General features: G+C 43.9%; 1 protein-coding gene across 1 annotated transcript in view; it reads right to left on the reverse strand.

Moving 5' to 3' along the window:
• TNRC18 (trinucleotide repeat containing 18) overlaps positions 1 to 20645 on the reverse strand; it is a 154855-nt gene that overhangs the window by 48502 nt on the left and 85708 nt on the right. Inside the window, 9 exon segments of the mRNA XM_021008576.2 lie at positions 2048 to 2176; positions 2527 to 2663; positions 2942 to 3114; positions 5553 to 6527; positions 7305 to 7728; positions 9715 to 9899; positions 15761 to 15910; positions 16745 to 16950; positions 20074 to 20179. Coding sequence (XP_020864235.1) covers positions 2048 to 2176; positions 2527 to 2663; positions 2942 to 3114; positions 5553 to 6527; positions 7305 to 7728; positions 9715 to 9899; positions 15761 to 15910; positions 16745 to 16950; positions 20074 to 20179 — 2485 coding nt within the window.

Here is a 20645-nt window from a genome sequence, read left to right on the forward strand (position 1 = left end):
GTAGAATCAGGATCTGAACCCATTTCCTCTTTCAAATATTGCAAAACCCTATCTCATAGGAGAAGATGCCAGAGATTCTAGGTTGGGTGTACCCAAGGCAAAGGGCTAGGTTTTGCGTGAGGAATTTTAGGAAATTCCATTAGGAAGAATAAGAATTTGAAGTACACAGAGAAGAAAGAATTCTTACCCATGTCAACTAGCTATTCCAGAAATTCATGCTCAGGTCTACACACACACACTCTCACTCACTCATAATTTCACTCCTCTTTACCAAAATGTGCTGTGATTGACTAGTTATTTATAATGTTCAGTAGAACCCACAAGGATCCAGGGAAAGTGGGATGGAGAGAGCTAAAAAGTATCTGCACAGAGAAAGAACCATTCCTCTCTGCTCATCTGCCTGAGTACCCAGATGTAGAAGAGAGCCTAAAAGAAGGGAATTTTTGACTGTTTTTAGTCAAAATCTGGGGGGAAAATGTATTTCCCCAAACTCCAACAAAGTCATTGTAGATGTCGCCAAACTATTTCCCCTTTCTCATTCACTGCTGGTTGTTAAGGAGAAATTTTCAGCTCTATCCGTCCAGCATTTTGGCCTCCAGGGATGCTGTGGTTTGCCAGGAATGTTCCAGTAGGCCCAGTTCTGGAAGGGAGGGAGGAGGGAGCAGGAGGCCAACCTACTTCTTTACAGATACCCTGAAACCATCCCTCTATCTTTCCTCTTGCCATTGTTTTTTCCACAAGTACTACAACAAACCACACAGCTCGCTTCTGCATCTCTCCAAAGGAAATGATACATGTCACCTACTTATTATTATTATTATTATTGTCTCTCAGATTAATCACTAGGCTGTTCCCATCGACCTCAACAGACAGTAGGGAAGGCTGTAGCCTACCCCTACACTGATCCTGCTATCTGCTTGCCTAAATTCCAGCTTCAATGATACAAGCCCCTCCCTACTTTCTCTTGGGGACCACTGAGAGAATGGCCATGGCAGGCCCTTAAAGTCCAGAGAAAACCTGTTTCCTCACAATCTCCCAATTCTACCTTCCCCTCAGTCACCCCATGGGAAGTCGCTCGCTTGTCGGCGCCTGGACGCTCCTGAGCTAACTAGAAGACCATCAGGCAAACCAACTCGGGTTTGAGTGGTCATTACTACCCACAGATGCTTGGGTTCTCTCCAGCCAACCAGAGCAGCCCAGGAACAATGTATCAGATGTGCAGAAAATAAGCCAAAGCTGGGGAAAGGTTGGCCAGCAGGAAGAGATGGAGGGAGCGGACTTGCTGGATGGTGGATGCTGGGGCCAATCGGGGAAGACCAGGCTTGTGAGGAGCAGGAGTGTATCAGGTGGAGGTCCGTGACCCAGGCAGGAGGGGCCAAGCTGCGAGTCAGAATCACTGGTAGTCAGAACTGTCCCAGCGCAGGGGGCCTGGTGGAGGGCTCCAGAGGAGCTAGTTCCCAGCAGCAGAGGAAGCAGGCCTGGCCCCCTCAGATTGGTTAAGGCACAAAAATTCTCCCGCTGGGCTTATTCCTCCCACTTAGCGCTGAGGTGCGTGTTGAAGTGCTGGGTCCATCCTCCTACCTGTTGTTCACCTCAATTACCAGCCTGGAAATCTTCCCATCACTCACTCTCTCTTGCCAGGCACCCTTCTCTGAAAGGAAGCGCACACACACATACACACACACACACACACACACACACACACACACACACACACAACCACTGGAACTGCACTCCTATGCCAGTCTGAGCCCTGGTGACCCCCAAGGTCACCCTAAGGACACCACACCACACAGCAACCTTGCCTGGGGAGACACTGCTATTGGCTACCAGGACAACGATAAAATGACCCCATGCCTACTGCCAATACATGCTGCCCACTGGCAACCACTACCCAGGAACACTGGTACACGGCAGGCACAACGGCACACCAACATCCCCACAAGACACCAGGAGCTCCTAACCCTCTACGCACATGCTCCTCCCCCTCTACAGGGCACTGTGCGGCCGCCCTGCCATCGCCCCCGGCCCAAGATGCCAGCCTTACTTTCCACTCTTGCCGTCACTCTTCCCTTTTTCCAGAGGAGGAGACAGAGCACTCGATCCATGCTTCCGTTTCCGCGGCCTTCCAGGGCCTCTTCGCGCCAAGCTCCTACTTTTCTCTTCACGTTTTTCCCTTTAAAAGAACCACAGCTTCACTGTTAACCAGGGGAGACACAACACATGCACACTGCATGCACACACACACACACACACACACACACACCCCTACACCACCTGCGACTGCCAAACCACTAAGTTTGAACCACCACAAGAACCAAGACAAAGATGGTTCCCTAACGACGAGAGAACAGTATCAGTCTCAGATGCCTTCTCCTGCCCTCAAGCCAGACACAAGAGGCCCAATCCAGGAAGCAGCCTCTGACCTGGGTTGGAGAAAAGCTGCCAAGGGAAGGCTGAGACAGGGTGGGGAGAGGTTAGACGGGATGGAGAGTGATGAGGGGTGGGAGGGGACCAGAAACTTACTCAGAATCTCTGCGCCTCTGCAGCTTCACCAGCTCCCGCTGCTTCTCTTTGTACCGGCGCTGGAGCTCGGCCAGCCTCATCCTGTAGTCTAGCTCCATCGCATCCATATTCTCAATGGCGGACTTGATAGAGTACATCTTTTGGCACAGATGTTTGGAAAGAAAAGGAGAAGTAGCAGAAGACCTCAGAAGCTGCCTTCAAGGGCAAGGGCCCTTGACCCTTTCCTGTCTCCATTCAAGGGGGCACTTATTGGCGGGGTTTCTTGGCTGGATAACATACCCCATGGTAATAGAGATTTAAATATTCATTTAGTGAAAGACTATGAGTAAGGGGACCAGGGTTAGCAGTCTTGTCCTAAATGGAAGGAAACCTAAAATTCTGGCCTTATGAAGAGTAAAAATGGAGAGCACCTTACCGGTTCATCCTTTTTCTGCATCCAGCTATACTTCTTATTAGGGTTCAGTTCCCGAGGCAGCTTGATGGTCTTCAAAGGGTCCATAAATGGATTAGAGAGCACCTCCATCAACATCTGGGTGCTGGCAGCTAGCAAGCTCTCAAGGGTGGGTCGCACAGGGCAGCTCTCTGGACCTGGGCAGAGGAAAAATCTGAAACTTAGTCCTGGACTGAAACCAAATGTTTTGTATAAAACCATTACTATTAATGGGGGGCAGGGGGCATATTTATGTTGCTTTTATTATTATTAGTTTGTTCTGGATCAATGATTTTGCTAGTTTAGGGAACTCCCATCAATGTTATTCTGCAGCAAAGAAGTTAAATGGCTTGACTAGGGTCACAGAGCCAATATACGTCAGAAGCAGGATATATACCAAGGTCTTCTTGTCTCTGAAGCAGGCTCCAGTATTGCTTCTGTCACGACTAGGTGGTGGTAGTAAAATGTTCACGTGCTCTAAACTTCTAGTCTACTGTTCCTTCCCTCAGACCATACTGCACATTTATTTTTTACCCTCTGAAGTCTCTGAAAAGTAAGTGATTCACTCTACTGAACTGCTCACTGGAGTGAGCAAATTAGAAACCCAAAGGTCAAATTAAGCTGAATTCTCCACTGGGTTCTAGGATGTGATGAAAACCTGTGGGGGTACAAAATCAGGGGAGAGAAAGACCTCCCAATCATAGTCATTTCATGCAGCCTTTGCATTTTTAGCTTTATTCATCTGACTGCCTCATTTCCTTCCTCATACAATTTCTCTAACATAGAGTAATTATTTACTAGTTCCTATGTTAATAGATAAAGAAACTGAGTCACAGAGTTGGCAAATGACTTAATTATGCCCAGGCAGTATATCAAACTGGGAGGAGGGGCGGAAGAAGGGAGAGAATTTGAAACTCAAAATTTTTAAAAATGAATGTTAAAATTTTGTTTTCATATATAACTGGGGAAAAAATAAAATATTATTTAAAAAATAATAATGGTGCCCAGGCAGATTCACGGCAGGGAGAGGCTGAGAAGTGACCCTGGCCTGGAGAGCAAGCCAGTCACTGGTTAAAGCCCTGCTGCTTTTAGTGACTCACTAGGTTCAGTTGATAGCAGCATAGTTAGTGAACAGCACTTAGAAGAAGGCGGACAGGCACCCTTATGAGGCTGGAAGATGCTACAGGGAGGAGTCAGGACTTGTGTGGCCTGAGACAGGAGCGGGGCACTCTAAGAGAAGGAGACAACCTTTGCCTGAGATTCTGTGCTGGGACACCAAGCTGGGACTCTTTCTGTGCCAACCTAGCAGAGCACCACAAACAATCCACATGTTATCATGCACTTTCTGATGGTGAGGACAACACGGAAGAACAAATGAAAATTCAGGAGTCACTGTGATGGAGTAGATAAAGCCTCAGGAGAGCTGGGTTCTGCTCTCACTTCTGCCACTAACCAACTGTGTGACTCTCCCAAAGCCATGTATGCCCTGAGTTTGTTCCTTCCTCTGTCAAAAAAAAGATGGCTTAGAGAAGGGGTTTCTCCACATACAGTCCATGAATTGGCTTTTCAGTACTTCAGTACTTTTTAGTATTTCATTTTAGTAAATGATAACTATATTAGTAATAATAATAATCACAACAACAATTTTGTTTTAATTATTTAGTATTAATTACTTAAGTAATTTTATTAATTTTTGGTAAGTATTTAATATTTTAGTATTAGTAGCTATTCAGTGTCCCAATAATAATTTTAATTGTTTGATATTAATTAAATGTTAATGGTGGCAATAATTTTATTAGTAATGATTATTTTAGTAAACATTTAGTATTTTGTATTAGTAGCTTTTCAATGTCAATAATTTTATTAGTGATAATATTCATTTTAATAATTCTAATTTTATTATTTAATTTTGATAACGAGAATTTTATTAGTAATAGCAGTTTTAGTAAATATTTAGTATTTTAATATTAGTAGTTGTTCAATGTCCCAAAAGTCTTTAATGTAGTTTTAAGCTCCAAAAGACATAAATACTGCACTAAAGACTTTTGAGGTGCCACGTATTTCTATAGAACTGATTTCCTTTGTAATTCTGTGTATTTTATTTTACGCATCAAGAACACCATTCTGAGAAGGGCCCAGGACTGCCAAAGGGGTCCATAATCCAAAAAAAAGTTAAAGGCTGCTAGACTAAAGGATCTCTGTGATTTGATAATGTTGGGAGGAAGGGCAAAGAAATATAGGTAAGGTAATAGGAAGTAAGATTTAGGCATAAAAATGGAAAGGGCAGTTTCAAAAAAAAAAGTGAGATATTTAAAGGATCACAGGCTGGAAGAGATCTTATAAGTCATCTGATCAAAGCTCGTCATCTTAGGACAAGCATATTGAGGGCCAGAAAGATTAAAAGTGATATATCAAAGGTCACAAAGGAATCCATGGCCAACACAGCTGGGATCCCATCCATCCAAGAGGGTCAAGCCAGATGTTTTGGCTAACTTAAGGGCCACCTAGACTATTTTCAAACCTGGGACACTAAAGAGCCCTAGCTTTTAAAAAATACAAACCCAAACCAAAAGTGATCATCCCTCTCCCAACTCACTTTCAACTTCCTGCTTCCTCTTCTCCAGTTCTAACTCAGCAATCTCACTCAGCAGAGTGATGCCCTGTAAGAAGCTCTGCTCCAGGGACAGGCTCTCGGCCACCTCCAGGTTCACCAGGGCTTGGGTGTTCAGCAGGGGGTAGGCCTGAGGGAGCTCTGTGGCGGCCACCAACGCATTCATGCCGGCCAGTGGGTCATCGGGCTTGATTTCCAGAGTGGGGAGTTGGCAGGGGACAGCTTCTTCTGGGTACTGGGGGCTGGCTGGCACTGGCCCTGCCTCCTGTGCTGGTAGGCTGAAGAACTCTTGTCCCCCAGGACCACAGTCCCTGTCCTGTACTTCCACGCTGGGTGGAGGCCCGCTGGGCAGAGGCGTGCTCTGCTTTTCATTCGGCTCCTCTGTAAGTTCCACTCGTGCGAGGTCTTCCTCATCTTTATCTAGCTGGCCTTCGTAATCCATGTGAATGGAGCAGGCCTCTGGCTCAGCACTAGCCTCATCTTGAGTCTCGGCTTCAATTTCAGATGGGCAAGACCCAACCTGGTACTCTGGTGGGCAATCCTGCATGTCCTCTAGCTCTTGCTCCATTGGGCCTAACGATTCGCCTGGCTGTGACAGATGACTACAGTTTTCCGGGCTCTGGGCTGGCCTAGCTGCTGGGGACACAGGACTGGGTGGCTCCAAGTTTGGCTCAGGGAGCTCTTCTCGGCTCTCTTCCATTTCCTCCACCTCAGCCTTCACCCTCTCCTCCAAGGGCTCTTCTTCGGAGCTAGCCTGGAGAGTCTCTACTATTTTGGATGGGGGCAAATGAAGGGGCTTATCCTCCGGGGACAACTCCATGTGTTCAGGTCCCTCAGCAGGTAATGGCACGTCGGGGGCTAACCCATCTGCATCAGAAGCTGCTGTGGGCTGCAGGAGATATGGGTAATGTCTCCCAAAAGAAGTGGGAAGAGACTGGAATGAATACCTCGGAGGAATCTCTGCCAAAGACATAGGGAGATACTCATTAGATACCATAGTCAAAATTCAGATAGTTCCTTTGTCTCTGTGCCTTAGAATGAAAGCTATTCTAGGGCAGGGCCCATTTCTCTAGTCTCTAGCATGGTATCTAGCATAGTTCATACCCTCTATAAACATTAAAAAACAGTAAACAGCAAACAACTTAGGTTCTTACTCACTTATGCATCATCGGGGGATGATAACTATATCCTGTCTTCTACTTATTTTGTACTCCTTCTCCACCCTCACCACCCACCACCTACCCCCCCACCCCCTCAAAAAAAAAACAGTGACTGGGACACTGCTGGTGTTTTAATGACTACTTGTTAATTCATTTGGAAATTTTACTCATCCTCTTCCCATTGTCTATTCCTTCTACCAGGAACAGTCAGTTTCCCCAAAATGCCAAACTTAAGTTGTCCCAATTATCACATTCCCTGACCAACCCAAGGACTGAAATATTCTGGTTCTGAGATGAGTCCTCCCCTAACCTATCTGCTCTGCAAACTGCTACCAACTGCAGGGTGTGGAAATTTTAGGGATGAAAATGAATGATTTATGGTACTTGAGGGGGAAATGGCATGGAAGGTGGGCCAGGAGAAGAAAAGATGGTGGGCTGCCAAAGTCTGAGATAGTTTGGCTGTAGCCAGATCCCAACTTCAGTACAGGGGGGCTACTTGATATGAGGAAGAATTTGGGTCTCTTTCTAGGTTACAGTCCCAAAGAAGGGAAAATGACATGGTATGTGAATCTCTTACCTGGGAACAAGTCTTGAAATGGGCTGGAGGCTTCTTTCTCTAATTCCAAGTCTTTCTTCTCTATGTCTTCTGGAGCTTCCTCTTTGGGGGGGATAGCAGGGGTTGGAGGTGGGGAGGCAGGAGGAGGGCTAGAAGGGTGAGAACTAGGGGTGGCAGGGTACGAGTAAACTGGCGGCTTGGGTGTCTCCTCCAATTTCTGGATCACCTTAGCTTTGAGCACTGTCACAGGTGAGGCACGAGGGGATAAGGGCGGTGGGCTCACAGCCTTGCTGTAGGACGTGGAAGTGCTGGGTGAGAGGACAGGGGGCTTTCGGTGGATAAGTCCAGAACCAGAGGAGGGGAGACCCTGTTTACTATTCTCCAGGCTCCGCTTGGAGACCTTCTCTTCCATCTCTGCCCGCTGTTCGTTGACCTTTAACCTTTCCTGTTTGAGGAAAAAGTACACAATAGCATTAGCTGTTCTGAGGGGACCAGAAGTCACTTGTACCTAATACACTGGGGTCACTATCAGTACTGAAAAGGTAGACCTCAGCCTAATACTAACAAAAAGGATGCTCTGAGTGGGAGGCCACACTTTCAGATATACCCCAGGAGTAGTAAAAGGCATGTATGTGTACACAGATACCCGTCAGGTAAAGCCAGCACACCACCTGGTCAGAGCTGAAGAAGTGCCCTGAGGAGGTCTTGCTGTCTTCTAGCCAAAGCTCAGCCTCTTCCATGGAACTATGATGTAATTGTTCTGGTAAGGACATGTAATAAGTACAACTGTTCCGTTCAGAACAGCTGACAGACAGCAAGTCCCCTCCAAGGAGAAGGCTGTTGGGTTAAGCCTGTTCTTCTCTTTCAAGGGTTCCTTCCAGTAATCAGAAACAATCCTTGGGGCCTGCAGCTCATTGGCAAGGCATTACCCACCTACTCCCATGAATCTAATTGTATATCGCAGCCATGAGTCAGACCAGTTGGGAATGTGGAATGTTTCATGAGGTCAGGAAGGGAGAATCAATGGGATGGGGAAAGAGGAATAAGTTGGTGAATTTCCACCAACCACCCTCTATTCTTCTTAAGAACATGACGGCTGCCATACTAGCACTTCTCCCCAGTCCCAATATCTGTTACTGATGGAGGCACCAAGAGATGGTTTGTGGGAGGGAATGGTTACCTCACTGATAATCAAGGTCATCTTGACCATCTCAGTTTCCCCACAAAAAACTCATTATGACCCTATCATCTTTATCTAAACCTCTTTGGAAGACATGTCTATTTTCATCATATTTAGGTGAAGTAATTCTTCCTTGTAGACACTATAAATGTACTTCTCAGACCTCGTATATACTAGAATATCTGACATTTCTAGAACTAGAATAGGTGTCCATTAATTTGGGAGGCAGAGCCCAGTAGGTGGACACCTCCTTAGGCCCAGAGTCTGAATGCCCCTGGGAGAAGAGAACAAGAAGTCTGAAGGTTCCTGGCCCGAAGGGAGGCAGAGCCTTGCAGCTGGACCTCTCCCTGGGCTTTTGATCTGCCCTTGGCGGAGGAAAGCAAGAATTTGGAGGTTTTCTCTTGGCCCTTCATAGTAGCCATTTTTGCTCTAGACCAAGCACTGACCACATGGCAGACAGCACATTGATCATGTGCTGCCACCACCACCAGCACCTGCCCCCCCCCCTTCACCTCTAGCTATTTGCATGAGTTGCCCATAGCCGTAACAAATGACGGCTAGGCTAGTAGTATGTGCTCTCTCTTACTCAAATGTAAATGGAAGGGTTCGGTACCCTCTCCCTCTCCCACCCTGTAGGGCATGCCAGAAGGAAAAAGGACATGACAATGTTAGAAGGCAACCAATCCATTCTCTGCATGTGAACTCCAGAGCAAAGAAAAGCCAAATGGGATGTACGGATATATAAAGGGAACTATCTTAAATCCCACAGGACATAGCAATTGGAATCAGCCCAAAGGGGTGCTCTGCCTGTAAATTTGGACCTACTCAACTACATATCCACCTTAAAAGAAAAGAAGTCCTTTTAAATAAAGCATTTAAATGGAGAAAGTATCGGTGGGAGGAAGGGAAAGAGAGACACTGGACTCCATCTACAAAATGTCAAGAGAGGGTTTCGAGACCTCAGCATTTTAGGAAAAAGAGGAAAACCTCTATGAGTCTTCTCCCGTGGCCAGTATGCCCCTGTGAGGGACACAAGTGTTTCATGCAATCACCCTTCAAAGTCTGAGCTGGACTGTGTCTGATTTATGAATGGCCCCAGGGGATCCTGTCAAGGAATGGTTCTTTGAGAGGCAGCAGCAGCTGAGCCCTGGGGGCTAAGTTTTATTCAGACAGGGTTCTCTCTGGCACAGGCTCGCCCCCCCCCAACAGGGTTTGGGTCCAAGGCAGGAAACATCCATGTGAAGTCCTCACCACCAGCTGGGCGCTCCTCTGCAGCTCCATGGCGTGCGCAGCTTGCTGCTGCAAGATGTACAACTCGTGTTGCCGTAGCAACTGCTGGTGAGACAGCAGCTGGAGCTGATGAGCGTGTTGGAGGGAGCTTCGGGTTGGGGGGTACATCGCGGGCCACAAAGGGGGAGCCCGCTCCATCAACTCAGCTGAAACAAATACAAACATGCACAAATGGAGAGCAAAGTCAGAGTCGGCTGAGCCACAAGGGTCACAGTCTAGCAGACCATCAAGAAGCAGGGGGAGCTCAGTCCACGATTTTCTTTATAGTCTCCCCAAGGCTTAGAGAGAGGACAAAACTAAGAGTTAACACACAGTTGAGGTCTCCACACTGTTTCTAACACCATGCGGCTAAAGTCCCCATGCTCCTGCCTGGACCACAGCCTTCATTTTCTCTCCGTCCCTGATGATGATCACAGTGATAATTATAATGGGGATACTTCACTTATTTGGTACCACGGGGAAATGAGATATTTCTCATAAATGAATTTTTTTGAAAGAGTAAACAATCTCTCCTGAATTCTCATAGTATTTTGCAACTCATATGGACACACTATTATTTTACTCTGGATTACACTTGTTCAGCTCTCCTACTCTGTAGAGTCCTTGGAGGTAAAAACTGAGTCAAATTCAATTTAATGTAACAAAAACTTAACTGGGAGACCTACTATGTGCCCACATAGACAAAAATGAAACAGCCCTTTGGGGAGCTTACTGGGGCTCTACAAAATGCCAATAGAGATGAAAATGCAAAGTAAATGCAGGAGAGATAGTAGAATGGGAATAACCAGAGAAAATCAAAAAGACCTGGCATAGGAGAGGGCAACTCAGCTGAATATTGAAGGAAGCTAGGAGTTCTAAGAGGTAGATGCAAGGAGGGGGTGCATGCCAGGCATGGGGAGAACCAGTGCAAAGGTCAGCAGGAGGGTCAAATTCAGGGAACAGGCTGAGGGTCACTATGTCCAAAATATAGGGTGGGTAATTTAAAATAAGTCAGCAAAGGTAGGTAGGAGTATATAAGAGGTCTTAAATGCCAGGCTGAGGATTCTGGTGAGTATCTCCAGGTAGGCAGTGATGAGAGAGAAAAGAGATTAGGACCGGATATCTAGATTTCATTATGTTAACTATCTTAATATTTCTCTCAGAACTTACATGGAGCCTTCACCTTATACACAGTGGATATTGGGTAAATTTTAAATGAATGAAGGAACAAATGAATGAATGAAATTTAGGAGCCAAACTCAGGCTCAACCATAGGAATCTGTTTAACTAGGGTGCCTGGCAACAACTGCTGCTTCTGCTTCCTTTGCATGGTCCCTGTTCTGATTTTATCCCAAATTGTCTCACACTGCAGTACACCCAAATATTATATTTGATTTCTATGCCATCTCAAATCCTTTTGGAAGAATGAACATTCTGAGTCCCAAATAAATAGGTCACATGCTTCCCTGCCCTCATAAACAGAATATATCAAATAAAGTAATCTTATTTTTCCCTGATGATACAGGGATATCATCATGAATATCCAATATTATACTGTGTGGTGGTACAACAATACTGTCAGAGTTGACTGAAGTGTGTAGGGTTGTTTGCCCCTAAACTAAGTGAACCCGGGCAGCTTTGCTTCTGACTTTTGCATCTGACTTTTTTCTCCTTCCCTTCCCTGCCCAAACCACTTCTTCTTGCTCCCTTTACTCTAAGTTCCTATTTCTAACCTATGTTGGACTAGAGTAAACAAGTTTGTTAGAATTGTGGGTAAAATAAAATTAAAAGGCTTGGAATAAGGAGCTGGGGAGCTCTCCTAAGAGTAGAGTGCATAACTTGAGCACATGGACTTTGTACCATTTGCTTGGTCTGTTTCAGAGGAGTTTTTTGCAAGGAGTTTGGCTTATTTTCAGCTTCTTAGCTATATTTTGTTTTTGCTTTTTTTGGGGAGGGGGGGTGAGGTAACTGGGGTTAAATGACTTGCCCAGGATCCCACAGCTAGTAAGTGTCAAGTGTCTGAGGTCAAATTTGAACTCAGGTCCTCCTGACTCCAAGGCCGGAGCTCTATCCACTGTGCTACTTAGTTGCCTCATTCTTGGCTATATTTTAATAATTGAGGCTCCCTGATAAATAAACCGAGAAGTTACTCCATATAAGCAGACCAAAGACAAAAGAAAATCATAACATATTTGTCCAGTAAGGTATACATTGTTACAGAACTTAAGATCAGATTCGTCTGACTTGTAAACATAATTATATTACTATTATGAAAAAAAAAAACAACCACACAAGCGTCATTTTGAAAGAAAATATTTCTAGACAGCTATCAGATAAACAGGTTTCTGTCTTGCCCATATTATAGTGTACTTGGCTAAAGCACACCTATTGTTAAAATGTGCCAAGATTGGATCAAACTAGGTTCTGCAAAACCCTGAAGAGGGGATCCATTAGAAAATGTTGATATTGGCTGTAATGTTTTGATAAAAGTATGTACCACAATGGTCCAAATGTCATACTTTCCTCCTCAAACCTGATTTGTACCAAAACTGAGGAAAGCTTATTAACTTCTCTCTTACAATGAGAATGACAAGGAAAGAGATGAAAACTGAGGAAGCAGTGATGATAAAAATGAATGGGGATTCTTATATTTGAAATGTTGTCTCTCCTTTGGATAGTAAGTTTCTTGAGGGGAAGGGCTGCATCCCCAGTACACAGTGTCTGGCAGCAAGTAAATGCTAAATAGGTGCTTGTTGCCTGACTGACTGAAAAACACTTGAAGGAGGGGGGAAGGGAAAGCCTATTATCTTTATCTATTTGCTCACTTGTTTTTTCATCATTCATTCACTTATTTATTTAGGCCTACTACTGCCAGACAATTTGATCCTCACAACAATCCTGGTGGGTAGTTGATATTATTATCCCCATTTTACAGCAGAGGAACCTAAGGCAGACAGAGGTTAAGAGACTTGCCCAAGGTCACATAACTAGTAAGTATCTGAGGCTGGATTTGAACTTAGGTCTTCCTGACTCTGGCTTCAGTGATCTCATTGATGAGAACATTCCTTCAATCAGTGCCAGAATGTAACCTACTCAGGACTTATCCTGTGGGATTCTTGTTCTTCTATACAGCCACCACTCAGCATGATGGAAGCCTTCCTCCAGATACCAAAGGAACATTGTGGATGTCCATCTGCTATCCCTAGTTCATATCCCATAAAAGGCCGACCTGATTTTCTGATCATACATTTCCCTAGTGTGTTACTTACGTGACAATAATTTTGTATTTGTAATCATAAGACCTAGATTCAAATCCAGCCTCTGTCACTGAATAACCTTGGGCAAGCCACCTACTCTCTATGGGCCTCAGTTTCCTCATCTGTAAAATGAGGGGGTTGAGTAAATGACCTTTAAGGTTCCTTCCAGCTCTAAAATGATGATCCCATAATTATCCCTTATGCTACTTCTTGAGTAGAGGTTATTATTGGAAATGTATGCCCAACCTGTGTTTCTCCATTGCCCTTCGAGTCACCCCCAACTTCGATTCCTCGGATAGTTCAGTGTTCCATCATTCATAAGCACAGAGTATTGCCAAAAGACCATTTATGTTAAAAAGATGGGTCTTGGACTTAAACCCAAAGGACAGTCTTAAGAAAGCATGTTTCTATTTTCTTTGCATAGGTGGCAGATCTACGGATATAGGGGACTGTATGTAATACCAGACTAACTGATGTGCTGGTTTTGCTGAACTCTTTCTTTTCTTCTTTTTTGTCATTTGTTATAAATGATGGCTCTCAGAGGGGGAGATGGATACATTGGGAAATGCATGTGATATAAAAACAAAAGCTATCAATAAAAATTGATTTAAAAACCAGACCCAATTGTCCAAATGGAACCTACTCTGCTCCTTTCCTTCGATTCAATTCTGGGCTCAATTTATTGTCCATCTGAAGTTCATGTCGCAAACATACATATCTTTATGAGAATGACCTACACACACATCAAGAGCATACTCCACGAAAATGGGAAAGGGCAGGCACTAGTAAAAATCCTTTGTAGCTCAGTACATCTTTACAGTCACAATTGACTAAAAATCCAAGAATACAAGATCATGTTACATATAGCATCCTGATTACCCGAAAAAGAAAAAAAAATCATTTCACTCAGTAGAGCAAAAATCAGTCTTTAAAAGTACTCTATTAAGGTCAAGAAGATTCCTTGATAAATGAAACCAATGACTCTCTTGATGATTAAAATCAAATGAGGGATAAAATAAGAAATATGTATGCCAAAAGCACTCTCTACTTCTATGGAGGGTATTTTGAGTTGGGTCCAAATGGAAGAGCGATTCCTTATAAATGGTGATCACCTCCAGATATAGCTAGGTTCTGATTAGTGGAAATAATGAGTCCCCTGACATGGTTTCATATAGTCAAATCACACTATTTAATGTAATAAATATGCAAGATATGGTCATTGGTTCCAGCCCAATGGAAATATGCAGTGTGAATTAAAAAAAAAATGGGACCACTTTGGCAGGATTCATTATTCACATTAATCAGCACCTGGTTGTATTCCTGTTTGTCTGTGATACTGTGCTGATTGTATCATGCCCCAGGATATTATAGATCTTCCTCAAAAAGATCCATGATTATTCCAAATATATTATCCCAACAATCCATAAGGGAATAACAAAATGGATGAAAAATACCTATTGCTGAGTTTATGCCAAGGAATTAAATGATCATGCCTTCGAGTTAGTATATTAGTATAGACATCTAGGAAGGTACTGAAGGTTTTAAATGAATTGTAATTATGAAACTTTCACAGTTTTTTAATAATTATTTTTCATACAAACATACATTTTTTCTTTCAAAAAGATCTCATTCAAGGGGTGGTACCTCTAACAGAAGATGGCCTCCCTATCTATCTATCTATCTATCTATCTATCTATCTACCTATGTGGCAATTTGCAGAATATTAAAATAAACTTAATCATCCATACTTTAACAAATTTCCACAAAATCCTTTCATCAATCAATTAAGCAACAAACATTTCATAATGTGACCAAGAATAGTATTAGAGACTGGGGATAAAAATGCATAGAATAAACTAATCCTTATTCCAGTTTTATTCTGTGCCCCTACTCTCTGTGGACCAGTATTAATGAGTTCCATCAAAACACTTCAAACTCCAGACTGTCCCAAATTAGTTTGGGGAAACTTGATCTAAATAATGATCCCATAAATATGTATATGATTGTCCCAAACCACACTCACATCTTTCTATATTTTCCCACAGCATTTAGTTTTGCGTGTGTTTTTCCCAATGGCACTGTTATAGTCATTGTATATGGTTTTCCTGGTTACTGTCACTTCACTTTTGCATTGGTTCACAAGTCTTCCCATGTTTCTCTGAATTCTTTGATGTCACAAAAATATCCCATTATATCCACCGTACATCCACCTATCCATTCCCCAATTACTGGGCACTCAGTTTGTTTCCAGTTCTTCACCATCAAACAAAGTAAATATTAAGATCAATTCATAGCTCTAATTTTAATCTAGTTTGATTTTATAACTGCAACACTTTCTCTGAAGGAATTAAGATGGGGTCTCATCATCCCTATCTGACAGATGAGGAAACTGAAAAAGATTAAGGAACTTGCTTATGAAAACAGCCAGTTCACTAGTGGTAAAGTTATGACTAGAATCCAGGTGTCTGGGTCTCCTAGACCCTGGTTCTTTTCCCCTAACAACAACTACCTTCTCTTAAGCTCTGGTTCATATTGAATGGCTACCTCTACCAGAGAGATTGCCACCCACAGGGGCCAAAGAAGTACTGGCTGTCTCTCTCCAACTGAGTCCGGCTAAGCCTGAATCAAAACCCCATCTGGAAGTTATCTGAGGCTGAGGGAGTTACCCCATGTAAAGATGTGATATGCAAAGGCCTGTCACAGGTAAAAATGCAACCTGACTCTATCATGGGTTCCCACATGCTTGCCCATTCACCAGGAGGCTTACTTACCAAAATGGGGCAAGTGTTCACTGGGGATCACTACCAGCTGTCCCGACTGAGGGTCCCTGGCAAACTGATAAGCAGAAGAAGGAATAGAACCCCCCATACCAGGGGGGAAAGCTGGAGTCATACCCTGGTGCAGGGAAGGGTGGCCTAAGCCTAGAAGAAAAAACATAAAGATTCACATCAGCTCAGCTTAGATTGTTGCTAAGGCCCACAGCCTGTCAGGCACTAAAACTAGCTCCTGTAACCAAAAGATCCCAGTCTAAGAGACTTAGAAGGAGAGAGGGCAGTGACTAGATTTCATACTGGGATTCAAAGGCCTTCCTTTAAATGGGAAATGCTGCCCCGCCTTGATTAAAGAACCACTATAGAGTATACATAAGAACCAATAAACAGGCTGGGTGGCAGCCCAGAGGCCTATCTTTATATTTACTTGAAAGTCATTTCATAAGCTTTTGGCTATCTGTGCTGATGGAAGGGAGGCAGCTGGGAAGCAAATAATTCCCAAAGCACCTCTACTTAAATTCTAATATATTCAGAGAAGCCATTTCAGCAATCTCAGCCAACACCCAAAACAGATATACAAGTTAATATACTCAAACATGCACCCGCACTCTGGTGCCTGGCCCCCCGTGCTCTCCCACTGTACTCCTAACACTGGGAAGTCTGGGACACATAAGTGGTAGAGAAGATGAAGCCATGGTTAATCCAAAGTAAATAACTCATTCTCAGGCAATTAAGAGCTGACTCTAGGTACTAAATATTTGCCACCCCCTTAATTTTTTTTTAGTCAAATCCTCTGCCAAGGTAAGTCAAATCTGTAACTTTAACATACTTTTTTTCCCCCTACTTGCTTGGACCAAATCCCTTGGTGAGTGAGTGAATGGTTCTCTGCCAGGCTAGCTCAAGGACCACCACCACCTACTATATACCCTGTATAATCCTACCCAGAGATATCTTGCCCACAAAGCCACCCAACTTAGCACTCACCATAAGGATGGCCTGCTAACCACATGGAAGGGCTACCAGTCCGGGGCAGCCATGGGTGTGCAGCCAGGTGGGAAGCTGGGTCAGCAGACCAACGCCCAGAACCAGTCAGGGCTGGGCCCCCTGTCACCATCAGGTTAGGATTGAGGGCATTTGTGGCACAACCAGTGGGATGGATCCGAGCCAAGTCAGCTAATTCCTTGCTTTCTCTGTAGGTAAGAGAAAGAAGATAGAGGGAAATGGAGGAGTTAGCATAATACTCAGCTATGTGTTGTTTATTTATTTGTTTGTTTGCTTATCTGTGTTTGTGCGTCCAAGGAAACTCATACCCAGGACTCTGTAAAGGAGCTCTAGATAGTGTCAGCAAACACAGACCTCACTAAAACATCTGACCTATTTACAGCACAAAGAGACTCTAGAGGCCAAATGCGGATGGAGTTGGGCAATAAAGACAGCTAAATGGATAGGAATGGTTAAAAGGTGGAAAACAGGTATAGTAAGAGGAGCATATATGGCCAAAGGACTGGGTTTCTTGAATAGATGCACTGCCTCAATCTTACACTATATACAATAAAATCATCTTGTATAAAATGCTTTTCATTTTGCAAAACTTGTTAGCTATCTCCTATGAGATAGGAATGAAGGTATTATCAAATGCCTACGGTAAACATATATAAAATGATATTGGGTATGGAGAGCCCTTTGCAAACCTTAAAGCCTGGAATGTTCTCCTTCCTCCTCTTTGTTAAAAGAATCCTTTACTTCCTTCAATACTCATCTCTACCTTCTATATCAAACCTTTCCTGATCCTCCCAGGTGCTAGAATCCCCAAACTAACTTGTATTCATTTTGTATTTATTCTAAATATACTCATATGTGTACATGATGTCTCTCCCAATCATATATAAGCTTTCTGAGGGCAGGGACTGTTTTCATCTTGTCTTTGAATCCCCAGTACCTAGCAAAATATCTAACATATAATAGATATTTAATAAATGCCTGCTGACTGAATAAATATATAGATGTCAGCCAATGTTATTATTCCCATTTGACAGATAATGACACTGAGGCACAGAAAAGTTAAGTGGCTTATTGAAGGTCACAGTGCTACTGCTGTTAGTGATAAGGCAGTACTAGAGCCTGAGTCTCCTGATTCCCCAGACCAAGACTTTCTTTATATTAGAATCACAACTTACCAGTGTTAATTACAATGTCATTAAATGTATGCTGAACACCTAAATACATACAAAATTCTGAAAAAGGTGCTCGATATATCAAGGACCAAAGATTTTGCTGGTGCAGGAACTTGTCTACTGAGGCAGATGGGCTGCCTTTGAGGATTGCTCAAGGAGATGTACCCATAGTTACAGGGCTAATAATCAGTGTGAAAGGTAGTCCACTCGTGTCTTCCCAACTCTAAGCCCAGGGCCATCTCTACACTATGCCATCCTACTTCTCATATGTTAGGTTTTAAAGATGATAAAAAACCATAGTCTCTATTCTCTGAGAGACTATGACTGATCTGGGTAGAGAGGAAAAGATAAACAACAGCAACATAACATGGAAAGTGTCAAAAATTAGCATAAACAACGCAATCGAGCTCTCAGGAAAGAGAATACACTGTGAGTTGGAGTGGTCCAAGAAAGCTTCATCAGAAATGAGGTGGGATTTATGGAGGGCCTCAAAGAGTGAGAAGGACACAGGTCTGAAGAAAGAAGCAGGAGAATGCATGAGCCAAGAGAGGGAAAGAATAGTATGTAAGGTGTGTTCCTCAGACAGTGAGCAGATAAGTTTGACTGGGGCTTGGGATTGCAAAGGGTGGGAGTGAAAGCTAAGGCTGGTGAGGTATATTGGGGTCAGATTGTGGAAAGTCTAGAATGCAAGGCTTAGGAATCTGAAATCTGTCCTATAAGCAGTCCTCAGGTTGTATATTATGACAATTAATCTGGTAGCAGTACACTGGATGAAGTAAAGGTGGGCAGAGTGTAAAATTATAGGCAGAGAGAAGAGTTATGAAAATAATGCAAAAATCTAGGAAAGGGCAGCTTTGGAAAAAAAAAAAGGACAGATGAGAGAGATGTGAGGGAAGAAGGGTTGGCAAAATTTAGATTGCCAGATGGGGGAGATGGGGGGAAACTAGGAATCAAAGATAACTCCAAAGAATTGATCCTAATAGCTCAGAAAATGGTATTTATGAGGAAGAAAGAGAAGACAACAAAAGGAAGAGATGAAGATAAAGTAGGGCTGAATGGGATGGGGAAGAGACTGAGAGGAGAAAGGGGACTGAAGAATAAGGGGATTGAGGGTGGGATGGGGGAATATTATGCAAGGACGAGAAATGATGAGTTCTATTTGAAATAAGCTGTGTTGGTGTTGACAATGGGACATCCCCATGGAAATGTCCAACAGCTAGTGATGTGGGACTGGAGCTCAGAAGAGTAGTCACACGTAGACACCAGAGCCTTCCACATACCACCAAAAGGCTCAAACCACCGAAATAGAAGAAACTGACAAGGGAGAGCCCAGAGAGAGCCATGCAGGGAGTGGAGGACATAGCCTTGGGGAACGCTGACACTTGAGGGGAGAGAGATGTGGAGTGAAGGAGGAAGGCTGCAGAAGGGCTGTCATCCAAGGAGTCAGAAAAGGAGTGCCTGGAACTAGGACAGTGTCTGATGTTCCCAGAGCCAGTCTGGTTCAATGGTTAAAGAGCCAGCTTCAAAGTCAAAAAGACTTGAGTTCAAACTTCCTACATCTGACACATTCTAGCTATGTGACCTTGGACAAGTCCCTTAAACTCTCAGTATCTAAGCATCTCTCTAAGCCTCTTGCGATGAAGACGGCTAATCAAAAGTATAGAAAGCAAAAGATTTAAAAAGCTCATCGGCACTGCAGGTTTGTCCTGCAAGGCCCTAAACAAAGAGAGAGTCTAATCTCAAACTACCCTCAAGGGTGTCATGGCCTCTTACCAAAAAAAAATAATAATAATAAATCAATGGACAATATGGCAAAGCATTCTGCAGATTCAAGTTATTCTTTTCCCCTTTTATCTACACATACCCACTTATTTCCCTCCTGTTCCCCAAAGCTCCCAGGCCCCATGATGTTAATCCTTTCCTCAAATCTCAGGGAATTAATTAGCTCCTTCCCCAAAAGCAGCCTGCCAAGAATGGCGGCCTCAGAGCACAACTTGGCGTGAGACACTCTGGCCCCAGATAAATAGGAGTCAGGAGATGGGAAACAAATGGGAGTCATGGAGATAGGGATGGAAGGGGAGGCATCTTTCTCAGACCCGGCCAGTAAGGGGGGCTGGTTTTTCCAGTGTCAAGGCTCACCTGAGCAGCTTCTCTTGGTCCCGCTCCAGGCGCCCTCCCCCCAGGAGGCGTTCTTCCCTGTGCCGGCCTCGGTCATCTGCGCAGTCCTCGTCTGAACGACTGTGTCCTAAACAAGAAGACCAAATCAGTCAGTGGGGGCAGCTGAGGAAGGGTTTCTTAGAGAGAAAGAACAAAAGACACAGAGGCCAAAAGTCCTCCGCCTTGCGCTATCCCCATTTCCTCCCCCTTGGCTCAATCCTTCCCTCATCTCTCCTCTTCACCCTACTAATCTTCTTCATCTCAGATGGATGTAGGACCAGCCTGCCAGTGTTTGTATTAAACAGTTTTAATCTATCATGTTTCACAAGGCCAAGCTAGGGGCAATGCTTAGTTCCCTGGCCGGGGTTGGGAAGTACCAGCTCTGTCACAAGTATCTGGCCAAACTCCGAGATGTCACCGTCACACTGATAATGCCAACGAAGATAAGAGTTGAGTTCTCCAATAGCACGTAAAAAAAAGGGGGGGAGGGGATCATGGATTTAGAACTGGAAGACAGCTTCCAGATGGCTGTGGAGCCACCCAACTCCAGTTTT

This window comes from Phascolarctos cinereus, unplaced genomic scaffold, assembly GCF_003287225.1.
Source record: "Phascolarctos cinereus isolate Bilbo 61053 unplaced genomic scaffold, phaCin_HiC Scaffold_4;HRSCAF=312, whole genome shotgun sequence".
NCBI lineage: Eukaryota > Metazoa > Chordata > Mammalia > Diprotodontia > Phascolarctidae > Phascolarctos > Phascolarctos cinereus.